Consider the following 13,193-nt stretch of genomic DNA (forward strand, 5'->3'; position numbering starts at 1 on the left):
TGAGTAAATGGGAGAAAATTTAAAAGCTATCAAGTATGCATTGTTAGGTAAATGGAAGCAGAGGTCGAGGGTTGAGACGACTATCATAAATCCATTACGTCTCCTACTTTTTTTTTTTTTTTTTTTTTTATGTTTTCTAAGAGCATAATATTAGCATAAACTATGATTTTTAAACATCCAGTATGTTAACACATAATGAGAGAAAAAATAGTATAAATACAATATGTGATAAGACATGATAAAAAGAAATTAGAAAAGAAAAATAAGAAGATATGGTGTTTAAATAAAAATGAGTATCTAAATATCATTAATCATTGATGATTAGCAAATTGAGTGTTTAAGAAATATTTTCCATCAGATGAAGGATTTATACGTTTCATTTTGCATTTGTTTAATTTAATTTCCTTGGAAACATGCATGCAAGATAATCTGTATGGAATTAGAACCATCCATGTCAGTTTTCATCGAGATGGAAGCGGTAGTTAATTACAATGTAGTATAAGGTATATAGGTTCCCGGAGATAGATAGTCAGTATTCAGTAATAATACTATATTATAGCTAAACAAAAGTTATATAACTTTGGGGTTCTAAAGCGTGATAATTCTCCTGGACAGCGTCATTGTCATTCTTTCATGTAGGCTTTACGAAAGTTATTTGTGAAACTAACTCCATGACAGCTTTACAATTGTTTGTTGAATAAGTACCATCACTTAAAAATATAAAAAAAATTATATAGAGTGACAAATAATATATATATATATAATTATACATAATTTTAATATTAACTTTGAATGAAATTTAATAATATATATATATATATATATATATATAATTATTATAATTTATATTTATATTTTTTAATAATATATTAGCATATATTTTATCTATAATATAGATAAAAAATAATTTTTAGTGAAAATATTATGTTATTATATAAGAAATATATTACTATATGATAATTTTTTTTATATAGTAAATTGATACATTTGTTTAAATTTAAATATAAATATTTTTAAAATAAGTATTTGTAGGAAAAATAATTATTTAAAAAATAGATAGAAATTAATTTTATTAAAAAGAATAAAAAAAAAACGGCTTATTAATTTTAAAATAGAAGTTTAGATTAAAAATATTATAAGAATAAAAATATAAAAAAAATGTTTAATTTATTAAAAATGTTTTTATATAAAATATATATATATATATACAAAAAGTCTCAATATTTACTTTGCATACGTAATTTTTAGTCATAAATCAGCTTCACTCTTCATGGTCAAATCTTGACAACTATCTCATTCATTCTAACAGACAAGAAAATAAATGTGCAAACTGGTTGTAAAGAAGGGTTCTTCTTCAAAGGACATTTTCGTTGGGTGGGACATGCACTTATCCTCATCCTTATGTGTAAGTTGCTTTGTCTTTTTATCTTTCTAAATGATAATATATATATATATATATATATATATATATATATATATATATATATATATATATATATTATAGTGGAAACAATTATTGAATGAGATATTGCGCGAGACTCATTTCCAATTTGGTTGAAGCCATGCATAATACAGTTACGATATATACCAGCAACAAAAATAAGTTTGCAGAACAGTTGCTACTTTTTTCTTTCAAAATTAGCTTCGTGGTGAATAAAAGTGTTTGTTATATAATTAAAAAAATTATCTTTCTTTAAGAAAAATTGATTCTAAGTATGAAAGTTCTTAAATATTTTAAAAATATTCACATACATATGTACATATACATATACAAAATTATTTTTATTATCTAAACAAAATTATTTTTTATTAAAAATATTATGAAAGGTTGGTTTTACTCAATGTCTCTATCTTTTGTAATTAAATTTCTTTTAAATTGTTTAGGGTTTTAATTTTTTTTTTTTTAATTAAATTTTAATATCCACAGTAAACGATTGATGAATAATTTTTTATTATGTAATTTAACTATATTAATTAATAATTTAAGATATCAAATAATATATTACTAAAATAACTATAATTTTTTCATACGTGCAGTTATATAATTTATTAAAACTATATTTTCAATTATTCTGTTTATCACCTGATTAATTCTTTTAAAATATTTTTAAGAAGTTGCAATTTTTTAAAAATAAATTATTTTTAAGGCCATGATATTTTTGGCTTTATTTTTAACAAAACATATTTTCCAATGTCTTCAAGCTTGTCACGTTGCTTACAAATCGCAAACTCAATTTTAAATTATTCTCTAATATTTTTGTCACTTTAATTAACTCTTACATTAATAAATTATGAAAATCATAGTAAACACTATATCTTATTCAACTGTCAAAAAAAACTCTGAAGCAACCGAATATGTCCTTGATGTAGTAGTGACAAATATATAAATGAAGAACCAAATATAATTGTTTTCCAATCTTTGCCGATGGTCTCGCTCGATCAACAGCCTTGTGATTAAAACATCATCAATTTTCAATTTCAATTATGCAGTCTACCTAGCCCCCACGGTGGTGGCTCACAATAAGATATTCTGAAGTTAAATTCTATTCTATATAACTTAAGTTTTGCTCCTCTCTTCATTATTTTATATATCTTATTTCACTTTTTTTTTCTTCCTATATATCTCTCTTAAATTGCAAAATTTATTATAAAAAATATTTTGAAAATAGAATTTATCCCTTCTATAAAAGTGATGTTGGCATCATCAGAGCAGAGGGAGATAGTAGTATAATAGAGAAGAGATAGAAAATAATAAACAAGATTAATAATTAAAAAAAAGTTAAAAATAGAGAAATGTGTCAGGTAAATAAATAAAAAATATGTAAGAAATTCATGATTGTAAATTTTAAGCGCGAGATGTAAGTTAATTTTAACATTAAAATAATGAATAATAGAGTGTTATTTTAAAATCCATTATATATTTAAAGCATAAATTATTAATAATACACTATTTTAGTAGAAATTTCAACACACCTGTTAATGTTAAGTAGGATTAAAGAAAAATTATGATACGATACAAATTTCATTTTTTATTTAATGAATCTTATTTATGTTTAAACAAGTTTTAACATATTTAAATTAATAATAAAATATTGTGTCATAGTGTTGATACTTGATAGCATTACTACAAGGAAAATGATGGAACGTCCATTTCATTTTAGGATGGTTTAATGGGGTAGATAAAAAGGACATGAAAATAAAAGAAAAGGGATGAAAAAAAATGCGAAATATGATAAATTATGCGATAAAAAAAGAAAGAGAAAGGTGAAAATGAATCAGAAAAGAAAACAAATGTATATATATCCTTAGCTTATGCTGTAGTTTAGTTGACACTAGGCGGCATTGAATGAGAGTAGTTGTTTGATCATCATGGTCGGTGGGCTTCATTTAACTAACTGCTCTGACATTTGGTCACTAAACCATTATAAATTAAGTTTCCACACATTTGGAATATCAACCTTAAATGTCTTAGGTGGTTCAATAGTGTTGGTCTTATAGTATGGATCCAATTGCCAAAAGGTAATTACGGAGACTGATTTCTTAATTTCTTATTAACATACGTGTTTAGAGAAACTAATCCCTCATAAATCATAATAATCTTGCAGTTGCAGGCTTGAAGGCAAAGTGGCGATAATAACGGGAGGAGCCAGCGGTATTGGTGCCGCCACCGCCAAACTGTTTGTCGAACACGGCGCCAAGGTAATCATCGGTGACGTGCAAGACGAGTTAGGGCACTCCCTCTGCAAAAGCCTCGGCGCAAACACACCCATTCACTACGTCCATTGCGACGTAACCAGCGACTCCGACGTCGAAAACTTGGTCGATGTGGCCGTCTCCAACTACGGAAACCTCCACATAATGTACAACAATGCCGGCATCTCGGGAGACCCAAACCGCTCCATAGCCACTTCTAACAACGACGCCTTCAAAAGGGTTTTCGACGTTAACGTCTACGGTGCTTTCTTGGGCGCCAAGCACGCTGCTAGGTTCGCCTCTTCACCACTCATCAACTAATCAAACTCGATCAATTAAATTTAAAATTAAGTATTTTGAATTACATATTTTATCATCTCATTAATTTAAATTTATGTTTTAGTTAGTTAATTAATATTGTAACACATTCATTATTAACATAATATATTGAGTTGATGTAACATATATATAAATGATTATAATCAATATGAGTATGACATGTCTGGAATAGATATGTCAGGTAGTGGTAAGCTAAGGAAAATAAACGGTGAATTAAAGTTTGGTTGAATCGTATTGCAAGGGTTATGATCCCGGCGAAGAGTGGGGTGATTCTCTTCACTTCGAGCGTTGCCTCGATCCTGGGGGGCCAGACGACGCATGCTTACGCGGCTTCGAAGCACGCGGTGGTGGGGCTGATGAAGAACCTGTGCGTGGAACTGGGGGAGCATGGGATCAGAGTGAATTGCGTTTGTCCAGGTGGCGTTCCCACTCCGATGCTGAACAACGCGCTGAAGATGAACAAGAAGGAGACGCAGGAAGTGCTGTGCAAGATTGCGGTGTTGAAAGGGAGTGTTCTTGAGGTGGAGGACATAGCGCGTGCGGCGCTTTATTTGTGCAGCGACGAGGCCAAGTTCGTGAGTGGAGTTAACTTGGTGTTGGACGGGGGTTACAGCACCACCAATATGTCCTTTATTTCCGCTCTCGTCAACAACAACCATGCTTGATCATCATGTATATGGTGTATGCATGAGATGAGTGTATCCATTCCTGCTTTTTCTGCCCACTTCTATATGCTCAAATAATTAACCTACCTACATACCCTATCTAGCTATTTTCTCTGTGTTTCTGGTTTTTCCTACTCGGTCCATGAGGATGGAATAATGCTCATCACACTTTCACTCTAGTACCAGCTAAGTTTAAATGTGAGTTCTTTTGGTGTATAACTAGGGCTATTGCTCCGGTGCCCTCTTATTTGAAGGGGTTTTGGTGCCCCTCAGTACAAAAGTTGGGTTTTTAGGGGCAATAAGGTAAATTGATCAATTTATCAATTTACCTTATTATCCCTAAAAACCCAACTTTTGTACTGAGGGGCACCAAAACCCCTTCAAATAAGAGGGTACCGGAGCATTCCCCTATAACTAGTGCTCTAGTTAAATAAATTGGGAAATGATGCTGGGATATATATATCGCTCCATCCTATTTAACACTTAGAAACAGAATGTGGCGGAGAAAAAACAAACATATACTCATTATATCATAAGTAATACAAATTGTAAATTTCAATTTTATGAATGAAAAATAACTAAAAAGAAAACTTTAATAAAAATGATCGATCAAATCTTCAGACAAAAATTAATCATTGATAAATAAATAAATATTGTATATCATTAAAATGATTAAAAAAATGTTGATGATGTTGAAATATTTATGTGTAATCACATATCCAAATGAAATAGTAACATTAGTAAGAGTATATATATATATATATATATATATATATATTAAAAAATGCATGCATTAACGATGAAATTATTTTTATTAATATAGTTTTGTTTTTTAAAAAATAAATTCATATAGATGCTATCAGTTTTACTAGTAATATGATGTATTATAATATAATAATATACTATATAAAAAATTGTATACACTAATAGAGATATTAATTTATTAATATGATATATATCACATTTTTAACGTTAATTTGTAATACGTATATTAATAAGTTTATTTTTTGTTAGAGAAAATTATACTGATTTACTATTTTTTTAGTGATGGTGTGTTGTAATTTAGTTTTTATGTATATATATGTACTATCAATATAAAAATAAATAAATAAATGACAATTACATGTTAAAAAATTATTGTAAAATTTAACCACCGCATACCAATATATATATATATATATATAAATAACAGTTTATAATTAGATTTTACATTATGACCACGTATATATGTTGTCCGGGATAAATCTAAATTATATATGCTCTAGCTTGAGTAAAAAATTTATATCCAACCTTAACATGTCATTGATGTCTATATATATCTTATTTCTATAATTAATTACCTAGTTGGTTTTAGGAAAGAATACAATTATATATGGAGCGACATGTCTATAACATGGACGAAAAATTTGTCAATGTGAGTGATGGGCAACGTGAATGGTTAATGAAGTGGTACGCAGATATAATTAATATGAGAATGATATTATTAGTGGAGTATTTAATGCGGACAACAAACAGACGTACCCATTAATTTTGTCCACTGTACAAGAAATACAACAATGACAAAAAAGAATAATTAGAAATTATCTTAGACTTTTTTTTTTTACAAAATTTAAATGTATTTGATTACTATATACTTTTGCTACTATTATTAATTATAAGATTTAAGTTTTAATATATATATATATATAATATAATATAAAAAAAAACTTTGTATTAAATATCAACACATATCATAAAAGTAAAATTACAAATCTCATTAAAAAAAATTACTAAAAGTATAGAAGGAATTGCATTTAAGGAGGTATATTGGGATAAGATTTTAAAGGATAAGTTTTTTACATGAAAAAAATCTTATAAATTTTAAATTACATATAAATATATAATGACTTATTGAATTTTTTTTAAGACTTTTACAATCTGAATTATATAGTTTAAATTTTAATAAATTTATATCACGAAAAATTATAAGATTTTAAAGGGGTTATAACTTTATAGGATTTAAAAGGATTACCTATACAAACATTCAAAGTCACAAGAGTCAATGAAAAATATTACAAAATAATAAAGTTTGGATATAAAGAATGATAAAATATATATAATTTTTATTTTTTTCTTATCAAATGAATATAAAAATTCACTTTCATTGGAAGATGAACAATCATCATAAAAAGTCTAATGATATTTCTGTATAATTTTCTGGAAAAATATAATAACAAAACATTGTTAAATTTAACTATTTAAGATATTTGTGTAAAATTTCAAATCATTCACAAAAAAATTGTACAGATCATTTGAATGCTCGTTGATTTAGAGTATATTTATGAAAATGTTGGTTACAATATTATTACAACAACAAAAAAATAATATATATATATATATATATATATAACATTTAAAATAAGAAATTTCTTAAAATAAACATTATTAATAATAACTTTTAAATTATAAATAAAAAATAATTAATAATTAAAATTCAAACTTAATTATAAACATTTAGTTTATGAGACCATTACGTACTATCATCGCCTCTATAACTGTTCATGATGTGCATCTTTTAGTTGATATGAGAATGGAAGAAATTTTAACCAACCTAATTAATTATTACTTCCACTTTCATTTTCCTTTATGACATTCTTTTTCGTTCATTTTATGATTTTAAGCAAATAAAATTTAAAATATCAAATACAAACTAAGTACTTCAAAAAAAATTATAGAAAAAAAAATGAATACTAATAGTTTTAGTGACGGTATTTTTAAGAATCATTTTTAGAAACAGTTATATATATATATATTGGGAAAAAAAACTCCTAATTAATAAATCGCAATGCTCGTAATTCACATTTATGAAGTTATTATCAAGTTAATCTGTAGAGGGTGTTGCATGATTAAGTTAAGGATAAAATATTTTTTTTTCCACTGTAAAACTTTTCAAGATTATTTTTTTATTCAGATGTTCTTTTCACTATTAGAAAAGTGTCATTTTTCTGCAAAAAAATATTTGCAGAAATTTTTTACGAATTTTCTTACAAAAAAAAATATTCACAGAAATTTTTTGCGAATTTATTTGTAAAAAATAATTTACAGATATTTCTTACAAATTTTGCTACAATTTTAATGATCATAAAAAAAATTTCCATTGTAAAAATTTGCAAAAAATATTGTAAGAATTTTATTTTGTTTCTTGCAGATTTTCTTGCAAAAATAAATTTGCAAGTAATGTTTACTAAATGGTAGAAAAATTTTGCAGGTAATTTTTCTTGCGGATTTTCCTGCAAATTTTTATCCGCAGGAAAAATAAAAAAAAATATTTAAATTTATAAGTTTAATATTTTAAAAAAATTTCAAGTCCCACATCGATTGAAAATAAAACAATTAAAGAGAATATATGTTGGGGCAACACTTACCTTGTAAGTTAATTTGTATGGTTGATTGTTAGACTTATAATCTACAATCTTATAATTTAAAAGATTATGTATCACATGTTGGAGACATGGAAACAAATGTTTCGGATGAATTCATTGTGAGCATTTGAAAGTTGAAGAATTATTAATAGAATTTATAGTAATTTCTTTAATTTTTTTCGTAAAAAATATTCCTGCAAAATTTTTTGCGAAAAATTTCCCAAGAAACTTTTCTGTGAATTTTTTTTTTGGAGGAAACTTTCCTGCGAATTTTTTTCGCAAGAAATTTCGCAGGAAAATTTCCCGCGAATTTTAAAATTCGCAAAAACATATTATCTATGAAGGTATTACCTGCAGATAAATTTTCGTAGAAAAATTTATAGGAACAACATTTCCTGCGAATTTTTCATAAAAATTCATAGGAAAAGTCGCATGTAATAAGAGAAATTCTAGTAGTGTTTTTAGTTCTTTCAATTTAAAAATGTATCAATTCTTATTTTCAAAATAATTTAGATTATTTTTATAATCAATTTTAAATTCTATTTAAATCACTTTAAAAATAAAAATGTTGTTTTAAAATTAAATTGAGCAAAATACTAAAACAAATTTTTGAGAAACTAGATTCGAATTTAAAAAATAATAATAATAGAGGAAATAATGGTATTTTATCCTTAACTAATTATTACAGACAGAACACTATGAACCCCAAGCGTGTGGTTCAGCGATAGGGGTTGATCCACGCTTAAGCAAGGTCAGGGGTTCGAATCCTGCCTTGTGTATGCAGCCGCGTTAAATCTTGGGACCAGCTATCCCACCCTTTGAGGTGCCTCCAACGTAGCGAGGAGATTAGTCACTGCTATCGGCCCTGGATACTCCAGGGACGAACCAAAAAAAAAACAGACAGAACACTATTAACCTAGTGGTTTAGGTAGTTAGAAACATGAAGAAATAAGTTCAATTCTCGACCATCTTTATAATTTTTCCTTTTTTTTAGAAAAAAAAAATAATTATTACAGACAACTACGGCATTACGTAGGCCCAAACCAGCTACGGATAACACGCGATTGTGTCGACCTTTTTTAAGAGCTCATTTTGTTAGGTAAAAGCTATACAACAATGCAATTTTATTTTATTTTTATTCAGAAGAACTATAGAGACAATAACATCGTTTGAAGAGAAGATTATGTATATATTATTCTAACTTCTCATCACTAACACGAATACAATTTTATGAAGTAAAATAATTAGCATGCATAATTTTTTATTTTTTATTTTTAATTTTTTAAATAAAATAAGACAAAACTTCTACAAAAATTAAATAAAAATATACAAAAAAAACAATAATTATATATATATATATATACGTCAACTTTTTATTTTCATTACCTTTTCCATATCATTTCTTTCTTATTTTATATTTTAATTTTTAAATTTTGTATCGAGTAATTAAATTAATATATAAAAATAATTATTTGTATATAATCATTTCAAAATAGGAAATAAATAAAAAGTTGTTTTTGTGTGTATTATAGTCTTCCATCTTCCAAATAATGCATATTCTGTTTAGACAAAATCTTTTAAACAATACTTTTATTTTCATGGCTACTTTAATCTCACGATTTTGTTCAATATATATACGAACTTAACCTCCTTTTTTTCTGGAAACTTAAATTATTACTTTTTAGTGATGGTAATTTCAAAAGAAAAGTATATTTTAGTCTTTTAGGACCACTTACGTATTATTGATAAACAATGAAATATCAATTAATATTAATATAATATTTTTATCAATAAAAATATTAGTAAGTGAATCTATACAAATAATTTTAGTAATGTGTATCTTATTTAATAAATTTACTAATGGTACTTAAAAAGTATAATTATTTTTTCAAAAAAAAGTATAAGTACTAAAAATTAATTTTAAATTTAACATAGAAAAATAAATTTACCTCATGTTTAAAAATTAAATTTATTTTTTAAAGTTAAAAAATGTACAATCAATAAATATATTTCACATTTTTCATTTAAGCTTGCATTCCTTTTAGTGTATGTTTGGAAAAGATTAATTTTCTAACTTTAAGCTATTTTCTTAAAAAAAATATTTTATAAAATAAGTTATATGTTTGAGATAATGGTTTAAATTTGTAAACAACTTTTTTTTTCCTAAAAAATAAGTTTTTTTTAAGAAACTGAAAATTTGAAATTTATGAATATATTTAAAAAAAAATTCTTTTTAAGTTAATTTACTAAATAGAGTCTATTTTTTTTGTTGTATCTAACCAAAAATTACATATTTTAAAATTGTTTTTCAACAAACTCATCCAAATAAAATTTTATTCTAATTATAATTAATTATTTATATAATTAGTTATTAAAATAATTTATTTTTTTTACATATTTGATAGATTGAATAAATTCACTATTTTTAAAATTTCTCTTCTAAATCATGGTGTAACGTGTATTTCGCTGTTCCACTCATGATCATGAAATAGATGAAATGAACTCCAAAATAAATTTTGGGTCCAGTTTATCTTTCCCAAACATATCAAAGCTTCTTATAATGGAACATATATATACTAAAACTTCTTATAATCGTATAATCATTTATTGCATAAAATCGATTATTGGTGGACATAATTATGATGATTGCTTCTATCAAAGCTTCTGGTAAAGAGCAAAGACAAATTGGCGGGACCAACATATCAGTGCACTTTCATATCTGGTCTGCGGTTTTGTGAGATATGATTGATGGCTTAATGGAAAATGCAATGGAGGATAATAAATTCCAACATTTTTTTTAATTATTTTATTCATACGAAATATTTATCAATAAATTTATTCGTATTAATTTTTATTAAAAATAAATTGACAAATAATTTTGATGAATTTTTTTTCAGTCCCGTTTAATTCATACATAAAATTCAAATTTAAAACTTTTTTAAAGAAATGAAATCAAATATCACTTAAATTAACAATTTGTCTATTTCACTCATTTTTAGCAGAATTAATAATTTATTTTATGGCAAAAATTAATTAGAAAAAATATATAAAAATTTATTATTTAATAATGTGATTCACCATCAGTTAATTAATTAATAATATAAAAGGAAAGAGTTTTACAACAGCTTCTTTTTCTCCAAAATTTCTTTCAATAAAATAAACTAATACATAAAGTAATCAATTTACAAAAAAAAATTATATAATCAATACTAATAACTACTACATTTTACACATATAAAACTTGTCTTCAATAATTCTCTCCAATAAATATGTCTTAAATATTTATTCTCTTCAATAACTCCCTCTTAAATATTTTTACGTATAATATTATTATTATTAAAAAAAACATCATAAACAAATATGTAAACAAATATATGAAAATAAAATGAAGAAAATGGATATCATATATATTTATATATTATATCAAAATTAATAGTGTTTATTGAGTGACATTAATTATTTTGTAGTAAAGGTCTAGGTAGGTCAAGTCATAATTGACACATGACGCTTAGACTGTTACGATTAAGTAAAAAGAATTGTGTTTCGACTATATTTTTTAGCTTAATAGTAAGTGTTCGATTCAACAAATGAAAATTTTTGGATAAAATTATTTTAATAATTAGTAATCATTATTAAAATTCTGTAATAGTATAAAGTAAATTGTTACTCAACATAAATAAATAATAAATAAAATATCAAAATAAAAGAAAATTTTTAGATAAAAATATTTTAATAATTAAAATTTATATATCAAAATATTTTTTGAACTAAAATTATAAGCAGCAAAACTATAACTATTACTTAGGATTATATACTCACGATATCAGGAAATTGCCTATCAATCTAATTTCAACAAAGGATAGTTCTCTATTATGATACATTTTTTCTTACACATGTTTGTCTCTATTTATATTATGTTTGTTTTTCTTTTTTCCTTTGTTTTCATGCAAAAAGTGTAACAATCTGTCATGATCATCACACTTATGAATCATAACTACAAGTAACAGAACTACAACTATTACTTAGAATTATATACTTATGATATTAGGATACCCTTGGAAGCTCATACAGCTACCATGTCAAAATCTACATTCAGTCTCATATATCAGGAAAATAGTCTCTACTTGACTTACGCTCGACATCACTTCACTAGCCCTTAACATCGTCCAGGTAGATAGCCTTTACCTTAATCACACTTAGTGCCACCCAATTTAGGGCACAACATCACCAAGTTAGAGACTTTCCAATGCTCTCACACCAGATACCATTCACACCACACCTAATGTCATCCCAACTCGATATAAGTCTTTCTCCTTATGTCGGCGCCACTAATCATACACCCAACGCCACTAATCATGCGCCAACGTGATTGAGATAAAGACCTCTAGTTGGAACCCCACATGATGCCATGAAAGTGCACTCAACATCATATTAGAAATTTGCACTTACAAACTTCAAAAATTGCCTAAATTAATCCACCTAAAATCCAGAAGAACCAAGCATGCAATGCATCCAACAAGTTCTACTTATTATTCACAACCAAATTTCAAGTTCAAATAACATGCAACTCAATTTGCATCATTCACCAAAATCACCCATATAACTCAAAACACCAAAAACTCAATATGCACCAAAATCCCACCTCAAATTCATCAAATAGCCACGAATCTAAAGAAATCTAGGCACATACAATTTAATAATCCAATAAGAATTGAGTCTAGCTCTCCTTATCTCAACTCTAAGCAACCAAGAATGAAGAAGGAGGGAGAATGAGTTTTTGAGCTTTGAGCACACAAGCTCTACACTAGCCCAAAACTCTAATTCTTAACTCACTAAGGACCTAAATCAAAGTATACAAACTCATCAGTGATCATAAGGAAAAAATCGTCCAATTGAGAGAAAGTTTAGAAGAAAGAAACACACAGACCCGAAACATCTCTCTCTAGATTATTTCTTTAGAATCTAGAGAATATGAATTTATAAGGCTCAGTTCTTAATAAAAATCTTATATACTTCCTCCCATCAAAGTCAACTAAACCTCTGACCAGAGACCCTTAAAATTAATCAGACTTCTAAGAGTCCTTCAACTCTTAGA

General features: G+C 26.1%; 1 protein-coding gene across 1 annotated transcript; it reads left to right on the top strand.

The window, feature by feature from the left end:
* The first annotated feature begins 3,414 nt into the window (after positions 1 to 3,414).
* LOC109813974 (short chain aldehyde dehydrogenase 1) lies at positions 3,415 to 4,927 on the top strand. Its single transcript, XM_029274489.2, has 3 exons — positions 3,415 to 3,519; positions 3,606 to 3,986; positions 4,274 to 4,927. The coding sequence occupies exons 1-3, from the start codon at positions 3,500 to 3,502 to the stop codon at positions 4,695 to 4,697; spliced, it is 825 nt and encodes a 274-aa protein (XP_029130322.1). The 5' UTR covers positions 3,415 to 3,499; the 3' UTR covers positions 4,698 to 4,927.
* Positions 4,928 to 13,193: the final 8,266 nt, after the last annotated feature.

Source organism: Cajanus cajan, chromosome 6, assembly GCF_000230855.2.
Source record: "Cajanus cajan strain Asha chromosome 6, NIPB_CcT2T_4, whole genome shotgun sequence".
NCBI classification, from domain to species: Eukaryota; Viridiplantae; Streptophyta; class Magnoliopsida; order Fabales; family Fabaceae; genus Cajanus; species Cajanus cajan.